This window comes from Natrix helvetica (genome assembly GCF_964273705.1).
Source record: "Natrix helvetica genome assembly, chromosome: 4".
In the NCBI taxonomy this organism is placed as follows: Eukaryota; Metazoa; Chordata; class Lepidosauria; order Squamata; family Natricidae; genus Natrix; species Natrix helvetica.
Window position 1 is genome coordinate 148,395,459 of NC_138550.1, and position 19,799 is coordinate 148,415,257.

General features: G+C 39.7%; 1 protein-coding gene across 1 annotated transcript in view; it reads right to left on the bottom strand.

Annotated features, from left to right (window-relative positions):
- Nucleotides 1-19,799, bottom strand: part of ANGPT1 (angiopoietin 1) — a 146,924-nt gene that overhangs the window by 52,354 nt on the left and 74,771 nt on the right. Inside the window, exons 3-4 of the mRNA XM_081952464.1 lie at nucleotides 18,016-18,137; nucleotides 2,720-2,952 (exon numbers count right to left, since the gene is read on the bottom strand). Of these exons, the coding sequence (XP_081808590.1) occupies nucleotides 2,720-2,952; nucleotides 18,016-18,137 (355 nt within the window). The remainder of the gene's footprint in view (nucleotides 1-2,719; nucleotides 2,953-18,015; nucleotides 18,138-19,799) is intronic.

The following is a 19,799-nucleotide window of genomic DNA, read 5'->3' on the forward strand; positions in this document are numbered from 1 at the left end:
AAACTTCTCTCGAAATAAAAAATTTGAATATCAGATTCTTAAATTTTCTCAACTTCAGAATGGTATATGCCTCCTTCATCCATTATAATAATGTAGAATTGTTGCATTTGGGTCTTTTCCCATGTAAGATTGAGATTGTCTTGGCAACATTTCGGCGAGGTCTCACTCACCATCTTCAGGCTGGGTTTTGGGCTTAAAGTGTGATCGGAGCTGCCGTTTTTCTATAAATCTTGGTGGGTGGGTGTGGAGTGCTGGCTTTGTTTCAGTAAGTGGAATGATTGGTTGTGTGGTTGTATCGTGATTGGTAGATTGGTGCTGATTGGTGCTGGCTGTGTGTCTATTGTTGTTTCATGTTGTAACAACGGATATATATATATCCACCCCTTGGGGGGGGGGTTCTGTTAAGATATGGCCTGTTGTGCCTTAAAATGGCCAGCTTCACAGTACTCCACAAGGGGTTCCACTGGTAAGGGGGAAAATCCAACATTAGAAATTATATTTGGTTGGGACATTTTCAACAAAATCAGGGGTTTTCCTGTCTAATACAGGATTAGGATTCATAAATACTCGGACAAAACCATGTTATCAGATAGTTAGATAATATTTTTCAATTCAACTTAACCACAGTTTAAAAATACAATACAAAACAAAAAGTGGAAATTAGGTCTGGGAGATACCAACAGACTTAACCAAATTGACTCAGGAAAAGTGCAGCACTTTACTAAAAGAGATCTGTATTTTTATCAGGCTAGGGAATGGGGGCACTTCAGTATTGGCCATACTAGGTACAGTTGCTGCCATTTTTCTTTCGACAACATCAGGACCTCCACTGGTTGCCCACACTGCTCTGAGTAGTCAGGATCGATTTGTCAAAATGACTACCAGAATAAGAGTACAGATGAGCAAAAGACTAAGGACAAATTGATCTGTACCAGAGGTGGGTTCCTACCAGTGACGTGCCGTGAGGTTTATGGCTGGTGAGGCTGGTGACGTCATCAGGAAGGCGGGGAATGGAACCACGTGTGCTGGAGGCTCAGGCTGCCTCAGCCTCCAGCACACGTGATCCCATTCCCCGCCTTCCTGAGCATGCTCTGCCGGCTTGCGCTCCGCAGTCCTCGAAAGCGACTGGGGAATGACAAGAACCTTCCTGCCTCTGCTCCTCGCAAAGGAGCGCGCGAAATCCAGCAGAGGCAGGAAGGTTCTTGTCGTTCCCCAGTTGCTTTCGTGCCTTCGTCATCCAGAAGCGCCGACAACATTTCTGCCTCCGCCCTCCGCAGCTCCCGGGCGCGGCCGGACGGATGTAGCCACAGCGACGCCGAGGCAGTCCAGGCGGATGAAAGAGCGAGTAAGGTAGCCTGATCCTCGGTCGCTCGCCCGCCGGACTGCCTCGACGCCATTCTGGCTACCTCTGTCCGGGCGCGCCCGGGAGCTGCGGAGGGCGGAGGCAGAAATGTTGTCGACGCTTATGGATGACGAAGGCACGAAAGCGGCTTTCGTGCCTTCGTCATCTGGGAGCTCCGACAACATTTCTGCCTCCGCAGCTCCCGGGCGCAGCCGGACGGATGTATATAATATTATAATATTATATATATATATATATATATAGTATATAATATTATATACTATTATTTCATGAAGAGAGGTGAGGCTCTGCCTCCCCTGCCTCCCCTGACCGCACGTCCCTGGTTCCTACCAGTTCAAACCAGTTCAGCCGAGTAGGTAGTAACTCGGCAGGCCATGTGCCCGAACTGTTTCGGCACTGCCATAGGCGCTGCCATCTTGATTTTTGATTCTGCGCATGCACAGAAGCAAATTTTTTACTACTGTGCATGCGTGCATGCAGCATGCATCAAGAGCTCACACATGCTTGGTGCGCGTCCCTGAGAGAACTGGCAATAACAGAAGTCAGAACCCACCCCTGATCTGTACCATCTGCAATATGGTAAGAGTCAAACTTCAGTGTTCAACCCAACCCTAGCAAATGCAAATCCTCTTAAAATGATCAGAATTTGCAGGTACGTAATTCCTCAAGAACCAGCAAGCCTCATCCAATATGATAGAAAGTTGTCCAGGTTCTCAGGAAGGAGACAGTGCATTCCAGAGCAGCAAGAGGCCACACAATTTAGATAGTCAATGTGAAAGAAAGAAGAAGATTGCTCCTTGCTGACAGTTCTCATACCAGGGGTGGGATCTTACCGGTTTAACAACTGGTTCACTGAGCACACTCTGAGCATGTGCTGAGTGCGTGCTGAGTACGCACATGCACAATTCAGAGAAATCTGCTTAAGAAGTTCTCAATATCTTCCTTGATTTTGGAACCCAACACCCAATGTTCTTATTTCACACTACCAGATCAATTCCTGATTAGCACAGTAGCAATGGCTTGTACTCCTTCCATCCCAAAATGCACCACTTTAATGTAGTCAAATCAAATGATTTTATATTCTTAAGGAAAACAAGTAAAATGTTTTCGCTGTTAGACTTCAAGGAGACTTTATATACCTACTTCCAATGAGCTGGTCTACAATCATCAATATCAATCCGCACAGACCATTGGTATCAGTAATGGAAATATGGAAGAAGGCATATTTTTTCTTCCTCCCCCCCCCCCACTAACTAGTTTGGGAAGTTATATACTGGAATGAATAAAGTCATTCATTGCACTAAAGACATTCAATCAATCTACCCTTGTTTATTTTTCAAACTAATACCATCTTACCTCCATCTTTAGAGCAAATGCTGACCAGGCTATGGACTGTGTCCATGAGTTCAAGTTGTTGCTTCTGCATAATGCTGTTATTGGTTGTTGCTTTACTTAGTTGCCTCTCAAGTTCTTGGATAATGTAGCTTTGACGAGATAGCAAAACTTGCAGGTCCCCCTTTTCCTCTTTTAACGTATCTAGTTCCTCTTTATGCCTTTCTTCCATGTCAAGAATCTTGTGTTCCAATAGACTGGGGAAACAAACACATTGCAGTGTCACATGTTTGTTTTAGCATGTATGAATAGGTTGCAGGGGTTGGAGAAGAGTGCAGATGATGTATGTGGAATGGCTCAAGATCTCTTTTTGTCTAACCTAGCTTTCCTGAACCGTCTGCCACCCAAACATGTTCCCAACCTAGGAAACTGGTTAAATACAGCTGATTCTGTCTTCAAAAATCTGGCTCTGCAAAAGACCTATTCCCATTTCCACATGCAAAACACACATGTATGTGTATGAGAGAGAAAGAGAAGGAAATACACTGCAGAAGATTATTTAATTATGTGTATGTAGATCACGATTCACTCACAAATATTGCTCAACAATAAAATAAACCTCAACAAAGTAATAGAAAAACAATATGCTATATAACATGAAGGGATAAAGTTCCCCCAAGTTACAAGGGAATTGTAAGGCATATACATCTAATGAGTCATAATAATAATAATAAATAATAATAATAATAATAATAATAATAATAATAATAATAATAATAATAATAAGTAGTAGTAGTAGTAGTAGTAGTAGTACTGGTAGTAGTAGTAGTAGTACTTTGGTTCATTGACATTGCAATAACTGGTGATGCACGAATTGAAGTTAAACAACAAGAAAAAATCACAAAATACTGCGCCTTGCAAATTGAGGTTGAGTGACTGTGGAAAAAGAAATCATGTGTTGTCCTGATTGTAATTGGAGTCCTTGTAGCAATAGCTAAAGGGCTACCTCACTATATGAAAATTCTAAATTCTGACTTGAACATTCTGACTCTACAAAAAACCACCCTACTTGGAACAACTTATATCCTCCAACGTTACCTTAACAGTTCCTAGGTCCTTGGTTAGGATTCGAGCTGTTGAGCTACCAACCAGCCCAAAGGCTGTGAATCTCACCAAAGATTAACTACATAACAACAACAACTTAGCAATAACAGAGAAACAACTTTAAGCTGTTCACAAATGAAAATACCTGGCATTAAAAAAAGTTTTCCCCTATATTTTAGAAAATATAGATTTGGCAGGTACTAATGCTGCTACAAGGGACACAGTGGCTCAGTGCTAAGACACTGAGCTTGTTGATCAGAAAGGTCGGCAATTTGGTGGTTTGAATCCCTAGTGCCACGTAAACAGGGTGAGCTCCCATTACTTGCCCCAGCTTCTGCCAACCTAGCAGTTCGAAAGCATGTAAAAAATGCAAGTAAAAAAATAGGATCCAGCATTGGTAAGAAGATAACAGTGTTCTGTGCGCCTTCGGCATTTAGTCATGCCAGCCTCATGATCAAGGAAACATCTTCAGACAGTGCTGGCTCTTTGGCTTTGAAACAGAGATGAGCACCACCCCCTAGATTCGGGAACAACTAGCATATATGTGTGAGGGAAACCTTTACCTAATGCTGCTACTAGAGTTGTAGTAATAGAGGGAAGTCCAGGATGCTTAAATCCAGAACATTTCCAAATACAACAACACGCATCCCTACTTGTTTTCTTCTTGTTGTCTCTTCTTCTTTCTTTCTTTGGTTCTAAATCTGTACCTTGCCACCTTCAGTGGACAATTCCTAGTTTATGGTGATATGAAAGAGGGGGGGAGGAATCCTTATATACTTTCATTACCCTGTTTATTTCACCTGATAATATCTCATATCAGTACTTTTTTTTTTAAGCTGAAGTGTCCCAAACCAAACTTATTAAACTTTTGTATGGGCCTCATAAAAAAAATGGAGAAAATATCAAATGAAAAAGGTTTGAAGCTAGAATGTCTGTGTGTGTGTGTGTGTGTGTGTGTGTGTGTGTGTGTGTGTGTGTGTTCAAAAATAACAAGACATCACACATAAAAAGAAAGTGTCTTGCCTCTTACACGCCTCCTCCCCACTGGTACCCTTAGCAGAGGTGGGTTGCTACTGGTTTGCTCGGTAGCAACCCACCCCTGACCCCTAGCATCCAAAAACTCAGTGAAGCATAGGCTTATCTCTGGATATTATCCACTATCTGCTCCATTCTGCTCTTCTGCTTTGGCCATAACCTGGCACTTAACAGTGCAATATGGATTACTTCCCATCTGAAAATTAATATCCAGGCAAAGAATGAAGATGACTGGGATGGCAACAGCCACATGGAAAATGAAAAGCAAAAACAAAACAAAGCACAACCTCTGCGCACATTTTATTAAAATGACAATTTAAAAATGAAACCGCAAAATCTACGGAATCTATGGAAAATATGGTCATATGATATAAGATTTCATCTCTCTTCATATACGAGAACCATAGCGAAGTCCTTTAGGGAGTATTTTCTCTTTATCTGCACACACATATGAGTTTGGGGTCGAAGGTATTTTAACTTAAGAAAAACTGATTTCACTAAAACGATTTAGTTTCTCTGCATAATGTCAGAAGAATGATAGCATCCTCAATTATTTCCAAACGCAAGGTTATATGAGGTACATAATGTCTTCAGAGACTATGGAAATGAAAAATGATTTGAAAGAGGTAATCAAAGTAAAATATACAAAGATTCTTCCAAAGAGAAAATTAAAAGTGACACCAACATCATAGTTCACCCAGCCAGCATTCTTTCCATGAAGCTAATTTACGTATTTTCCTAAAAGGAACTTCCTTTAAAAATAAAACTCAAAGTAGTCCTTTGTATAATTCTATTGTACATTTTATCGCATTTTGTTTCATTTTCATCCTTTTGCCTTCTTTCCCTATGATATAAAATGCTGAAAGATTTAATCTGATTTATCATTTTCAGCTCTTTGTTAGCAGTAATTTCACCTTTTTTTCAGAAAGATTACATATAAATCTAATAAATAACAGTAAAAATGTTTTTTCATGAAAATGAATGTTGTTTTTTATTACACATATATGATGAAACACGATTTTCTTTATTCCAACATCCACTTCCTTCTTCATTTGAATGGGACACTTGCTTGTATAATTAAATTTAAATTGTAAATTTTGAGACTTTATTGAAGATTTCTTAAATCCCAAGAACGTAAAACTCACCAGGCGTTAAATTAAGCTTGCTGTTTGGACGTCTCTAATATCCACTAAGTGGTTAAACTGAACATTCAAAAATAATGATTACAAAATGAGTTTGCCTAGCTTTTGTCTGCAACACTGCTGAGAGTGAAGATGTCATCTACTCAACTCTTGCAAGGCACTATGGTCTCCTTGTGAGGAGCTACTTTGAGGGAATTCATGGATGATCTTTCAATCTCTCTTTCTCCAGAGAAATTCAAAGGGCCAGTCTGATATTTACAATAATACAATAGTAGAGTTGGAAGGGACCTTGGAGGTCTTCTAGTCCAACCCCCTGCCTAGGCAGGAAAGCCTATACCGTTCCAGACAAATGGCTATCCAACATCTTCTTAAAGACTTCCAGTGTTGGGGCATTCACAACTTCTGGAGGCAAGCTGTTCCACTGATTAATTGTTCTAACTGTCAGGAAGTTTCTCCTCAGTTCTAAGTTGCTTCTCTCCTTTATTAGTTTCCACCCATTGCTTATTGTTCTGCCCTCAGGTGCCTTGGAGAATAGCTTGACTCCCTCTTCTTTGTGGCAACCCCTGAGATATTGGAACACTGCTATCATGTCTCCCCTAGTCCTTCTTTCTCTTAAGCTAGACATACCTAGTTCCTGCAACCGTTCTTCATATGTTTTAGTCTCCAGTCCCCTAATCATCTTTGTTGCTCTTCTCTGCAACAAAGATATTTCATAGAGACATTCTCAGTCATCCATGACTTGTACTTGAATTTCTTCATGGGATTTTGTTTGCTTATTAAAATAGCTATTTTAATTTATCATCTACTTTATTATTTATGTTTGTCTGGCAGTTTGCAAGGGAGAGAGGAAGGAGCAATGTGTGTTTTCTACTGATGTCAGGTGAGGTAGGGAACCTGGGACATTGGTGAGAGAGAAGACCGGGGTGGGCGTCAAAAATTTCAGCAACAGGTTCTCTGCTCAGTTCCTGGGTGGCATGGCCTAGTTGGCTTCCTGCACCACAGCGGGTGAGGGCATTTTCGCCTTCCCCAGGCTCCAGTGGCTTTCCTTGAGCCTCGGGGGGGGGGGAACTACCTCACCCGGGCTCTGGAGGCCTTCAGGAGGCCTGTTTTCTCCCCTGCCTGAGCCTTCGCACAGGCCCTGCACTTATCTCGCATGCAAAATGGGTCACCTGGAGAGTCCTGGGAGGGGTGTGGTGTGGTGGCAGTGGCAGGGAGTGGTGGGTAAGGCCAGCAAGGGGTGGGATTTGGAGGTTCTCCGAACCGGTCATAATTTTAGCTACAGGTTCTCTCAAAGCCAGGCAAACCCATAGCAGCTCACTCCTGGAGAAGACCTTAGTTAGTATATAAAAATAGCTGAGATAGGCAAATTAGGAGCTGAAACTTCCATTTCTTTTTTTAAAAAATATTTTTTTTAATTTTTAAAACAAACAAAAACAAAACAATACAATACAAAAAACTTTCCTCTATTTCATCAAACCATGTCATTTGGTTACAAGCTTTTGTGCCTCAGTTTTTACAATTAGAAATAAAATCACTGGTTGTCCATCAAATGTAACTAAATACATCACTATCATTGAGCATTATGTGTTCAGGTTACCATTAATATTCCTTCATTTCAAACAAACCTTATTTCCTTAAATCCATAATTATCTATTAAGTAACAATAAATCTTTATAAAATTATAAAATCAGCTATCTCTATCTATTGGCCTTACAAAAAAAAATCCCATCGACTCATATTGTACATCATTACTTTCAATTAACCACAATATCACCAATCATCCATAGAGTGTACAATACTTATAGTGTGACATATTCAACTCCAGAAATAATTTTCCATTGTTAATCCAAGTAGTTATTGAATATTTCAATTCATGTATGTATCAATTTTCATTACATCATCATTAGTCCATTTAACATATAAAAATCTTTCCAGTATAACATGATCACTACTTTCAATTATACATAACGTTCAAATCATCCCCTTCTTATACATTAGATTCATTATTGTCCTTTATATATCATATGATCAAGCACTCTATTTCATAGCAAAAAACTTACACCGCAATGACTATGACTTTCTAGTAATACATAGATAAACAATTTCATTTCCAAGTTTTTTTTGTCTAACCATTGGTAAAACAAATCCCATCCCTTATAAAATTGCTCGTCCTCTTGTTCTCTAATTTCAAATGTAAGTTTACTCATTTCAGCACATTCCATTATTTTCCAAATAGGTTCCTCCTGTGTTGGGATTTTCTCATTTTTCCAATTTTTTGCAAATACAATTGTAGCAGCTGTTAAGACATTTACAATCAAATCTTTCAAGTCCTTGTTGTATGTTTCTGGTATGATTCCCAATAAAAAGAGTTCTAGTTTTAAGTATATGTGTTTATGTATCATTTTCTCCAACCACATGTGGATTTTAGTCCAATAACTACTAGCTTCAGTACAAGTCCACCACATGTGGTAATATGAGCCCGGCGTCTGATGACATTTCCAGCATTTTTCCGATTTGTTCTTAGACATTCTTGCTATTGTCGTTGGGGATAAGTGCACCTCTAAAACACCTTATACAAATTCTCTCTATGTGCAGTTGACATTGCCATTTTATAGTTTTGAGACCACAGTTTTTTGCCATTTCTCTAGGTCAATCCCATGCCCAATTTTTTCCCCCAAGCCAGTGGTGGGCAACCTTTTTTTTCAACTGAGCCAAATCTCGCCAAAACCACGATTGAAATTTATTTTGAGAGCCGCATTTTTAAAACCGAAAATACATAGGATGGTACACTGTTTTTAGTTTCAATAAGTTTTTATTGAGAATATTCTGCATGCAAGTATCCACATAAGTCGGGAGGATACAATAACACAACTAATAAAACAAAAACTTTAGAATGATATTATTTATCGATAACGTTAAATTCCGTAAAATTTGCCTTACAATGTAGAGAAAATTACATCCTGACAATGACTGACAAAGTCACAACCACTAATGTGAACATTGGCCTTGCATTTCCTTGGATAGTTTGAGTAAGTCAGGTTTGTATGTTGTTGTTTTTAATTTCATCTCTCTCCCACTTTCTTTTTTTCTTTTTCTTTCTCTCTCTCTCTCTCTCTGGCTCTTTGTCTCTCCCTCCCTCCCTCCCTCCCTCTCTGTCTCCCTCTGTCATTTTTTCTGGGTGTCTATCTGTCTGTCTCTCTCTCTGTATCTCTGTCTCTCTCTCCTCCTTCCCCCATCTCTGTCACTCTGTGTGTGTGTGTGTCTGTCTGTCTGTCTCTCACTCACTCTGTGTGTGTGTGTGTCTGTCTCTGTCTCTCCCTCTGCCTGTTTATTTGCTGCCGAAGGGGAGGCGACAGTCACCGCACCGAGCTCCGACACAGTGACTCCCAGAGTTTCCTCCCGCCTGACGAAAATGAGTTTTCTCTATCAAAGAAGCTTTGCCTGAACATATGGTGGGAAATCGCCTCCCCCCGCCCCCATTCTTCGGAACTTGGACGTTCCTGTCGATCGGAGAGCCATTCGATGCGCTTAGACGGCGGATCGTGTCCTTCAGAGCAGGGGGAGAAGGCAGCTCCTCCGTAATCTCTCCCACCACCATCACCGCCACGCTTCCCGTTCCCCTCCTTTATGACAAACAACTTCGCGCACAGAGAAACGCCGTCTTGGCCTCCATGTCCTGGAGCACAGGCGGATTTTCGCCCGTCCTTCTTCCGTCCACTTGTTTTAGCATCCCGAAAACCAGTGTGTCGTCCCCCCGACACACACACACCAGAGGCTGGCTAACCGATCGGCCCAGCTCCTCTCCAGTGACCGGGGAAATCTGCGAGCAGCTCGTTCCCTTCCCGTGCAACGCGGCTTGCACACGGTGTGCTTACATAAACACACACACACATGCACGTGGGTCGGATTCCTTCACTACAGCCGCCCCGCTTCTCTTTCTTCCTCGCCGCCTTCTGCTGCTGCTTCTTCCCCCTTGCGGTTTCCTCTTCTCCCCTCGCCGCCCGCCGGCCCCGTCCTCTCTCCAGGGGCGCCCTCCCATTGCCGTGAAAGAGGCGGGATCGTGCCCTTTTCCTCCTTACCTGAACTTTCTGTTTCTCGACCCCCGGAATGCGGGCGAATCTGTGTGTGTGTCTGTCTGTCTGTCTCTCACTCACTCTGTGTGTGTGTGTTTGTCTCTGTCTCTCCCTCCGGCCCACAGAAGAGCCGCATTAAAGGGTGTAAAGAGCCGCATGTGGCTCGCGAGCCGCGGCTTGCCGACCACTGCCCCAAGCTAACATAGTTTCTTTAACTTGTTCTTCCTGTCGCTTCACCACAAAGCCATAAAGTTTTTAAATTACTTTTTCATCAGTACCTGTTAAAATTTTATTTAATTCAGTGATTTTATCATATAAACCCTCCATTTTTAGATCTTCATTGTATCTAGAATGTATTTGCACATATGAATACCAATTAATTTCAATTCCTTCCTCTTTCAAGTTTTGAATGGATTTAAGTTCACCCTCTGTATTTAATAGTTCAGCATATCTAACTGTTTGTTCCTTTTTGTATATTATTGAATATGAAAAGGCTTCAATGATTGATATCCAGACTGGAATTTTTAAATAATGTAACCTCTTAACCTTCTCCCAGTTTAATAACAAAGCCTCTCTTATATAATGTCTTCCAAAGTAACCATGTGCTTTGGTTCCCTTATACCATAAAAATGCATGCCATCCCAACAGCAAGTTGTGACCTTCTAAATTCAAAAGCCTAACATTTCTTAACATTATCCATTCCTTAATCCACATCAGACTTGTTGCCTGATCATATAATGTAGCTCCCAGTCAGGTAAGCCCAGCCCTCCTCTTGTTTTAGCATCTTGCAACACTTTAAGTTTTATTCTTGCTTTTTTCCCCTGCCATATAAATTTCAGCACCATTTTATTTAGATCTTCAAAATAGTATTTTCCCAACCTAATTGGGATTGTCTGGAACAAGCATAAGATTCTAGGTAAAATGTCCATTTTAATTGTTGAGATTCTCCCAATCATTGATAATTGTAGATTTTCCCATTTCATCAAGTCCGTTGCAATTTGTTGCTTCAATCTGAGATAGTTATCCTCTTTGAGAGTACTACATCTAGCTGTTAAAGAAATCCCCAAATATTTGAACTTGTTCGTAACTTGCATCTCCAAGATTTCTGCCAATTCTTCTTTTTGTTTTGATGGTATGTTCCTTGTCAAGATCTTTGTTTTATCTTTATTTATTTTCAAGCCTGCTACTTTTCCATACTCCTCAATTCTTTCTATCAATTTAGGTGCAGATTCAAGTGGTTCCTCAAGAATGAAAACAAAATCATTTGCAAACTCTTGCAATTTATATTCTTCTTATTTAATAGTAATTCCCTTTATTTCTTCCTCTTCTCTGAGCCTTCTATTTAAAACTTCTAACGTTAAGACAAAAAGTAGCGGTGATAATGGGCAGCCTTGTCTCGTACCTCTCTTTATTTCAATAGGATCTGTCAATTCTCCATTTATCATTATCTTAGCTGTTTGCTTGTGATATACCATTTGTATAGCTTGAATAAAATTCTTACCAAAGTTCATTTGTTCCATTTGTTGTATCATGAATCACCAGTTCACGCTTGAATAAAATTCTTACCAAAGTTCATTTGTTCCATTTGTTGTATCATGAATCACCAGTTCACATTATCAAAAGCCTTCTGATCACCAAGAAACATCAAGTCCATTTGCTTTTCAGAATGAGCCTCATAGCATATCAAGGTATCCAAAATTATTCTTATGTTATCCTTAATTTGTCTTTTTGGTAAAAAAAAAAAAACACCATTTTGATCCAGGGGGATAAACCCATTTAGATATTTTTAAGTCTCTCTGCCAGTATAGATGCAAATAACTTATAATCTGAGGTTAGCAAGCAGATTGGTCTATAGTTCTTAATTTGCGTAAGGTCTGCCTCCTCTTTAGGTAGCAATGTAATATATACTTCTAACCATGAGTTAGGTATTTTACTTTCAACCATTACTTCATTCATAACTTCTAAAAGGGGAAAAGACAAGGATTCCTCTAGTGTTTTGTAAAATTCCACTGGTAGGCCATCTTTAGAAATTTCATTTCTAAATATATGGATGGCTAGGATTTTTCTTCCTCTTGAAAAATACATTTTTCTCTATAAATCCATATTTATTTTCTACCCTGCTTGCCTGTTCACTGAATAAAAGCTTAAAAGGTCAGGTCTTCCTTCTTCCTGTGGTTAGAGAACCATTATTGAGCCAAGTATTGGAAAAGGAATTGCAGCTAGGAGACTAGGAAAGAAAGTTCATAAACTCCCTGAGTAAACTGGGAATTCTTCTCCAGTCCAGATTTGACATAAGTTGGAGAAGAATATAGCTCTATGAATAGTACTTTTAAGATGAGTGCAATGAGATTCATCTTGCATTTGGGCTTAAGTCCAGTAAGCATCAGCTCTATTTCTAGTCACCTGATCTCATCATCACAGAGGTGACGGAGAACAAAAAAACCTTCATAATATGGTCCAGGATTTCACTATTGGCTGTGGGGATGCATTTCCAGCAGTTGCCCAATATCAACATAAAAACTTAGGGTCATAAAAACCTTCCCTATGCCAACTTTCCATTTGGCCCTGGTTGGAGATTTAAATAGTAAAATCTTCCTGGTTTTGGTTAGGAAGTTGTAAGTATCTCTCATCTACTGACCACTCTTTTGCATCTGTGTGCCAAAAATAATGTTATATCCACACACTAACCAGCCAGAGATATATTGTATTGTTTAATTTTAGATTCCCCTCATTCTCCACTTATTCACACACATCTCAAGGCTCTTCTTATTGTTTTTTCTTTTGGAGAACACTTATGTGGCAAAATGCCTTAAACAAGGGTCATTTAACAAAGTCTGGGGATATAATAACATCCACATGTTGTTTATTCATTTACTATCGTAGACCTTCAGCGTCATGTATGTTTATAGGTGTTTATATAGGGAGAGAGAACAAAAGAGAGCATTGAATCCACAAATCTGGTAAAGATACTGGATGTAATTTTTTAAAAAAACGAATATTACAATAATACAAAAAAATACTTTGAACACTTTAATGGATGCGGATCGTAATATCTTACTAAAGGAATACATTAGCAGCTGTCAACTTCATATAGCACAAAGATATAGTAATAATGAGGGCAAAGGGGTTAGATCTTCCTTTTGTACAGTTATAAAGTGGCTTTATCATACAGATTTACAGACTTAATACTTCATATTCTGCTTTCTACAGAAATATATATATTCCTATGTTATTGGAAAAATGAAAACCACGTAGAAACTGAGAGAGAGATTCTCATATCAGAAACCGGTGTAGTTCTCAAGACCATGGTATAATAACTAACAGTAGTTCTGAATGAACCACTAATAAAACCATTACTTTTATATCTCCTTATTCCGTTCCATTCCATTCCTTCCATAATTGTAAGATCAGGTTTAAAAGTCCAAGTAGTGGCTAGATATTTTATGATAAGTACAAATCTAGCTGCGCAGCAGAAGCTTGTAAGTCTAATGGGCCAATTTAGCATATGTTCACACTACATGCTAAAACAAAACAAAACAAGATACAGTGGGAAGTTTGTTTGAATCAAATCAGTAAGTTAAAAATGGCAATGTGGAGTTTTCCAACAGAATGTCTTATTTTATGTACTGTGGATTGATATAATAAGTATGGCAGAGATTTGTGAATGGTAATGGTGTATACTGTTTAAACAACACCCAGCAGATAATTTCTCCCATTTCCCACAACATTTTAACATGAAAGATATTTAAGAAAGGAAGCAGAACATTATACCTACATGCTTTAATATCATTTTTTCTTTATCCTGAACATTCTTTCCTCCTAATTATTTGAAGGATAAGCCTTCCTAATCAGATTTTAGGTTTTTTAAATTTTTTTGGTGATGATCTTGATGATCTCTTGTGTTTTAAAATGCGAGGCAAAAAAGAGGAAGTCCAAACCAAATTTTCTCTATTTTGGAGACTTTTACATTTTTTAAAAATTATCACTTTTAAACTATATTGTAAGTTTAACTATGGCTTTTGAAAGGTTACCACTTCAGAAATAGGAAGAAAAATACCATTAACTTTCAACCGTTCTAATTAAAAAGGCTACATCAAAAGAAAAAGAATTCATGGACAATGGGCAGTGGGCAGTGTATGAGGTTGAGTTGGTTGGCTCTTGACCATGTTAGCCGAAGCTACTTAGATGTCTCTCCATTGGTTAAAACTTTTGAGATACTAGCAACATGCTCTACTCAGAGACCATCTACAACCATCTTAAGCCCCAGATGACATGGCCAGTGACTGTGGGAGAGGTAATCCAAAACAGCAGGAGACTACTAGCTCACAAGTTAACCCTGTCATTTTTCAGGAATGTATGGACACCACAATTATCGGTTGTTTAACTTAATATTCATTACCATTCTGTAAAGATAGGCCTTTCCTCTTTTCAATTGTTGAAATGCATGAAACCACAAGTCCAGAAACTCAAAAGTTAGCTCCCTCTATCCATTTGTGCCTCAGGGCTATTCGACAGTATTCCCCTTGGAATGAAGCAATTCACTTTTCAAGCTCAGATAAGTTTCAAAAGATCTTTATGATGTGGCACAGGAGCTTGCCAACTGCCTTTCACCGAAGAAGGACAGAAAAAGGAAAAGGCCAAAGCAATCTGAGGGAAGTGGTGAAAACTTCTGAATTGGGACTTGTGCCAGCAACCAGTGTATAGAAAGTGTCAGGGGAACTTCAGACGAGTGCTAGGTAGCTCCATTCCATTCCATCTCTCCATGAGGGAAGAAGAATTCAAATGAAAATATATATATATTTAAAAGAAAGGAACACTCATCCTTATACATAAATACATGCATTCTGGTGTTTATGAATGTATGATGACAGGAGTGGGCTGCTATGGGTTCATCCAGGTTCAGGAGAACCCGCAGCTAATGTTATGGCTGCTTCTGAGAACCTCCAAATCCCACCCCTGGCTGGCCCCTCCCACTCCATCCCAGGAGTCTCCACGTGGCCCATTTTGGATCCAAGGTAAGTGCAGGGCCTACACGGAGACTCGGAAAGGGGTGAAAATGGGTCTCCCAGAAGTTTCAGCCCACTGTTCCCCATTCAGTCCCTAACAGTCCTTAAGAGCCTCCTGGCATTGTGCAAGAGAGGTCAAGGCATAGCTTAAGTCACCATAGACTGAGACAAACAGCTGAGTATCATCAGCATATAGATGGAATTTCACCCAGTAGTGAACAGGTCCCGGTTCTGGCCTCGGGAGGGTCTCCGGAGCCCAGGAGAAGCAGTTTTTGCCTTCCCAAAGGCTCGAGGAAAGCCTTGGAGCCTGGGGAAGGTGAAAACGCCCCTCCCACGCCGTGGTGCAGGAGGCCAACTAGGCTATGCTCACCATGGCAATGCCCACCCAGCAACCGGGAAGGGAACCCATTGCTGAAATTTTTGAAGCCCACCCGTGCATGATGGTAATTGCGAAATACACATTACAAAGCTTATTTTATCCTAAAATGTACATATCCAGCCTCTAGCAATTCTATGCAGAACACAGATGTAGAACATCCTCCCCTGCAATCTTTCCCCACAACTCTGAGATACCTCATAGCCTGGTCAGTATATTGGGCTGAGGGTTTACATTTCATAAAGATTACTCCGTGAGTTTCCATGTCCGAGGGAAGATTAACCTTGGTCTTCCTTAGATCTGGTTCAATAGCTTAAACTCTAGATATCCCCACCTGCACTTTGAGCTAGCAGAAACACACACAGACAGAGAACAGATTAACACACAAGCACTCACCTGAGGAAAAGTCCACATAGTGTACACACAAACTGTATCCCAACTATAGAGATAATTCATACGTTCACACCCTGTTATTTCATATGCCCTTGGGGAGAAGGTCTGCTTGTGCACGCACATACACAAACATTTAATTATACCTGCTTCCTATGGCCACTTATAAGGGGCTGCAAATAATTTAAAAATCATGATCTGTATGCTCTCCCTATCTCGTTTAAGTAATAAATAGAAGCATATTTCTGTTGCAATTTTCATATTAATCAAGAATTATCAATTAAGTGATTTCAACTTGCAGTTTATAAGGATGTATCTTTCTACAATATATAGGATTTACATCTATATGTACACACACAGAGACACACATATTGTGTGTGTGTGCGTGTGTGCATGTGTGTGTGTGGGTGTGTGTGTGTATGCTGGTCTTGTTTTATTCGGGTCTTTTCCCGTGTAAGATTGAGATTGTCTTGGCAACGTTTCAGCAAGGTCTCACTCGCCATCTTCAGGCTGGGTTTATATATATAAAGCCTAAAACAACAGCCTGAAGATGGCAAGTGAGACCTTGCTGAAACGTTACCAAGACAATCTCAATCTTACATGGGAAAAGACCCGAATACAACAAAACCAGCATACCTACACCCGTGAAAATCTACGAAAACAAATACACACACACACACACACACACACACACACACACACACACTGGTATGCTGGTCTTGTTGTACTCGGGTCTTTTCCCGTATAAGGTTCTGTTTCACCATGGAAAATACCAGAGCAGCCACGCATGTTCTGTATGTGAATAGAATCTACTCAAGTTTAGCACAGCTTACCTATTCTGTGGCTATTTTGCTCCCCCATTTAGAAATGGAGCACTTTGACCCTTTTGGGAAGATTTTGTTCAAATCTTGATGAAAACAATACATATGTATCCCTACCGCTTATTAAAGTACAGTAATGCAGTTTTGTCTCGACTGCATCGTTTCTCATGGTACATTTCATTCATTCATTCTTCATTCATTCAGTTTGGAGGCTTTAACAGTTTACTGTTACAAGAGAAAAGTATAGGTATATATAAAGGAACAGAGCAGAAAGCTAATTCAATATCAGAAAAACCATAGGGACCCCACAATGATCCTATCTCAAAGCCAGGGAGAACAAGCAGGATTTGAATCGTTTATGATTAGAATGTCATTCAGTGGAAGAAGAGTGGCTTTCTGGTGATGGCTCTTAGATGGCAATGAGCACAGTCAAATGAACAGAGTCAAAAGCCAACACAGTTCTAGGCTGCATCAACAGAGGGATAGAATCAAGATCACGTGAAGTGTTAATACCACTCTATAATGCCTTGGAAAGGCCACACTTGGAATACTGCATTCAGTTCTGGTCGCCATGATGTAAAAAAGATGTGGAGACTCTAGAAAGAGTGCAGAGAAGAGCAACAAACATGATTAGGGGTCTGGAGACTAAAACATATGAAGAACGGTTGCAGGAACTGGGCATGTTTAGCTTAAGAGAAAGAAGGACCAGGGGAGACATGATAGCAGTGTTCCAATATCTCAGGGGTTGCCACAAAGAAGAGGGAGTCAAACTATTCTCCAAGGCACCTGAGGGTAGAACAAGAAGCAATGGGTGGAAACTAATCAAGGAGAGAAGCAACTTAGAACTGAGGAGTAATTTCCTGACAGTTAGAACAATTAATCAGTGGAACAGCTTGCCTCCAGCAGTTGTGAATGCCCCAAAACTGGAAGTTTTTAAGAAAATGTTGGATAGCTATTTGTCTGAAACGGTATAGGGTTTCCTGCCTAGGCAGGGGGTTGGACTAGAAGACCTCCAAGGTCCCTTCCAACTCTACTATTGTATTGCATTGTATTATGTTTCTTCAAATAGAGAAATTCCAAAGAGAAAGAAAATTATAATGTTGTGGAAATGTTCTCTTCCTTCTTAACTTTTGGTGGTAGTCAAAAGTAGAACATGTCCATAACAATACTTGTTCTGGATGAGATACCCCTGCAGATACACAAAGCACTCCAGAAATATTTGGATTTGACTTGTTCAAGGGTAATGTAAATAATGGGAGAAACTTTTGTAGACAAACCAGCATGTTCTGGAAGCAAGCATCTCACTTTGAAGATTGTAGTGAAGACTGTAAGAGTGAAACGTTCAAAGGTCATACCATTCATTTTATACTCGCCTGTTTTTGTCATGGATTTTCAAGATTTCATGGGTCTGTTGGAGCAATTGTTTCTCCAGCTTGTAAGTAGATAAGGAATTTTCCAGCAGTTGGATTTCAAGCCGGGATGTTTGATTAAGAACCTGAAGAAGGCAAACAACCAAAAACAAAACAAAACACCTTGCAATAAATTAAGACAACACAAGGAATCTTTATTAGTACTGGTATGAAAAAGCAAATTAACCTTAAAATGACCTCACTGAAGATAGACACAGATCAAAAGCAATATGATTCATAACTATTCTCTTGGTCAATATGTTCATTGCACCAGTAATGGTATCCTATTATCTTCACTACCAGTTTGGTAGCGGGAGCGCACATGCGCAGAAGGTCCTTGATGACGTCTAGATGGGTGGGTGGAGCCTTGAGCCACCACCACTAATGGTTGACCTGAACCTGTGCGAACCAGCAGCATACCACCTCTGCATTGCACCTCATATAGATAGCTCATATCTTATTTAGTAACAGCAGCAAGTAGTCCAGGGTTTTTAGCGTTCATTTTCAAATGGTACTTTCAGATCTGAGAAGCTTGCTTTGATGAATTCAGTTTTTAAACCAAAGAAACCAGATTCCAAGTATTGCTCTGTAAACATAATTTCTAATATAACATTATCCCATGATATCCCTTTTGCTATATTTGATCTTTATTTCTTAGCATTTTCATCATCCTTGATAGTGTAGATCTCCACAGGAGAAGTCTGCATTCCTCTCTCTATTTCTTTAATATCAGCTGCTTCCATTCTCAATAGGACTTCTTATATATTGAACAGAACAACATTCCTTAGATACTAGGATCAAAAATAACTACATTGACACAACAAAAGGTTTTCAAAAGAACAAAAGAGAAGAAATCATATATCTAAGAATTCGTGGAAGCATTTATCGATTCTTCCATCTTCCAAACGTTCCACAATTTTTGTTTCTAAAACTTTGGTTTGCACAGGCAGATAATTTTTTTATCAATATTAAATATTATTCAAGCGTTAATTTTGTATTCAACCATTCCAATGATAAAATCAGTTTTGAAGAGTCCACCTAAATAAATAAAATTGTACGCCTGATGGTTATTTGTCTGAAAATGGGTAACAGTTAGTTAATGCATATATTCTAGTATGGCCACATAGCTTGTTTACCCAATCTCACATGAATGAAAAGCAGTAGCAAAGTAAGCCAATATTAGTTTTTCTTAAGAAACGAAGGCTATACTATATAGTGATTGGAATTGTGTGAGCATACTTTACACTTTGTTTCTTCATTTTTAGATTGTCCTAGCTTTTTTGTGATGATTGTGAAGGTTGGACCATAGGAAAAGCTGAGCGCCAAAAAATTGAGGCCTTTGAACTATGGTGCTGGAGAAGACTCCTGTGAGTCTCTTGGATTGCAAGTTGATCAAATCCGTCAGTCCTAGAGGAGATCAACCTGACTGCTATTTAGAAGGCCAGAGGAAACTCAAATAATTTGGCCACCTAATGAGAAGGAAGGACTCACTGGAGAAGAGCCTAATGCTGGGAAAGATTGAGGGCAAAAGAAGAATAGGATGACAGAGAATGAGGTGGCTTGATGGAATTACTGAAGCAGTAGGAGTGAGCTTAAATGAATTCCAGAGAATGGTAGACAACAGGAAGGTCTGGAGGAATGCTTTCCATGGGGTCGCGATGGGTTGGACATGACTTTGCAACTAATAACAAGCTTTTTTTTATCTTGGACCATATAATGTGCTAAGATATATTTGTCTTTGCTTATAA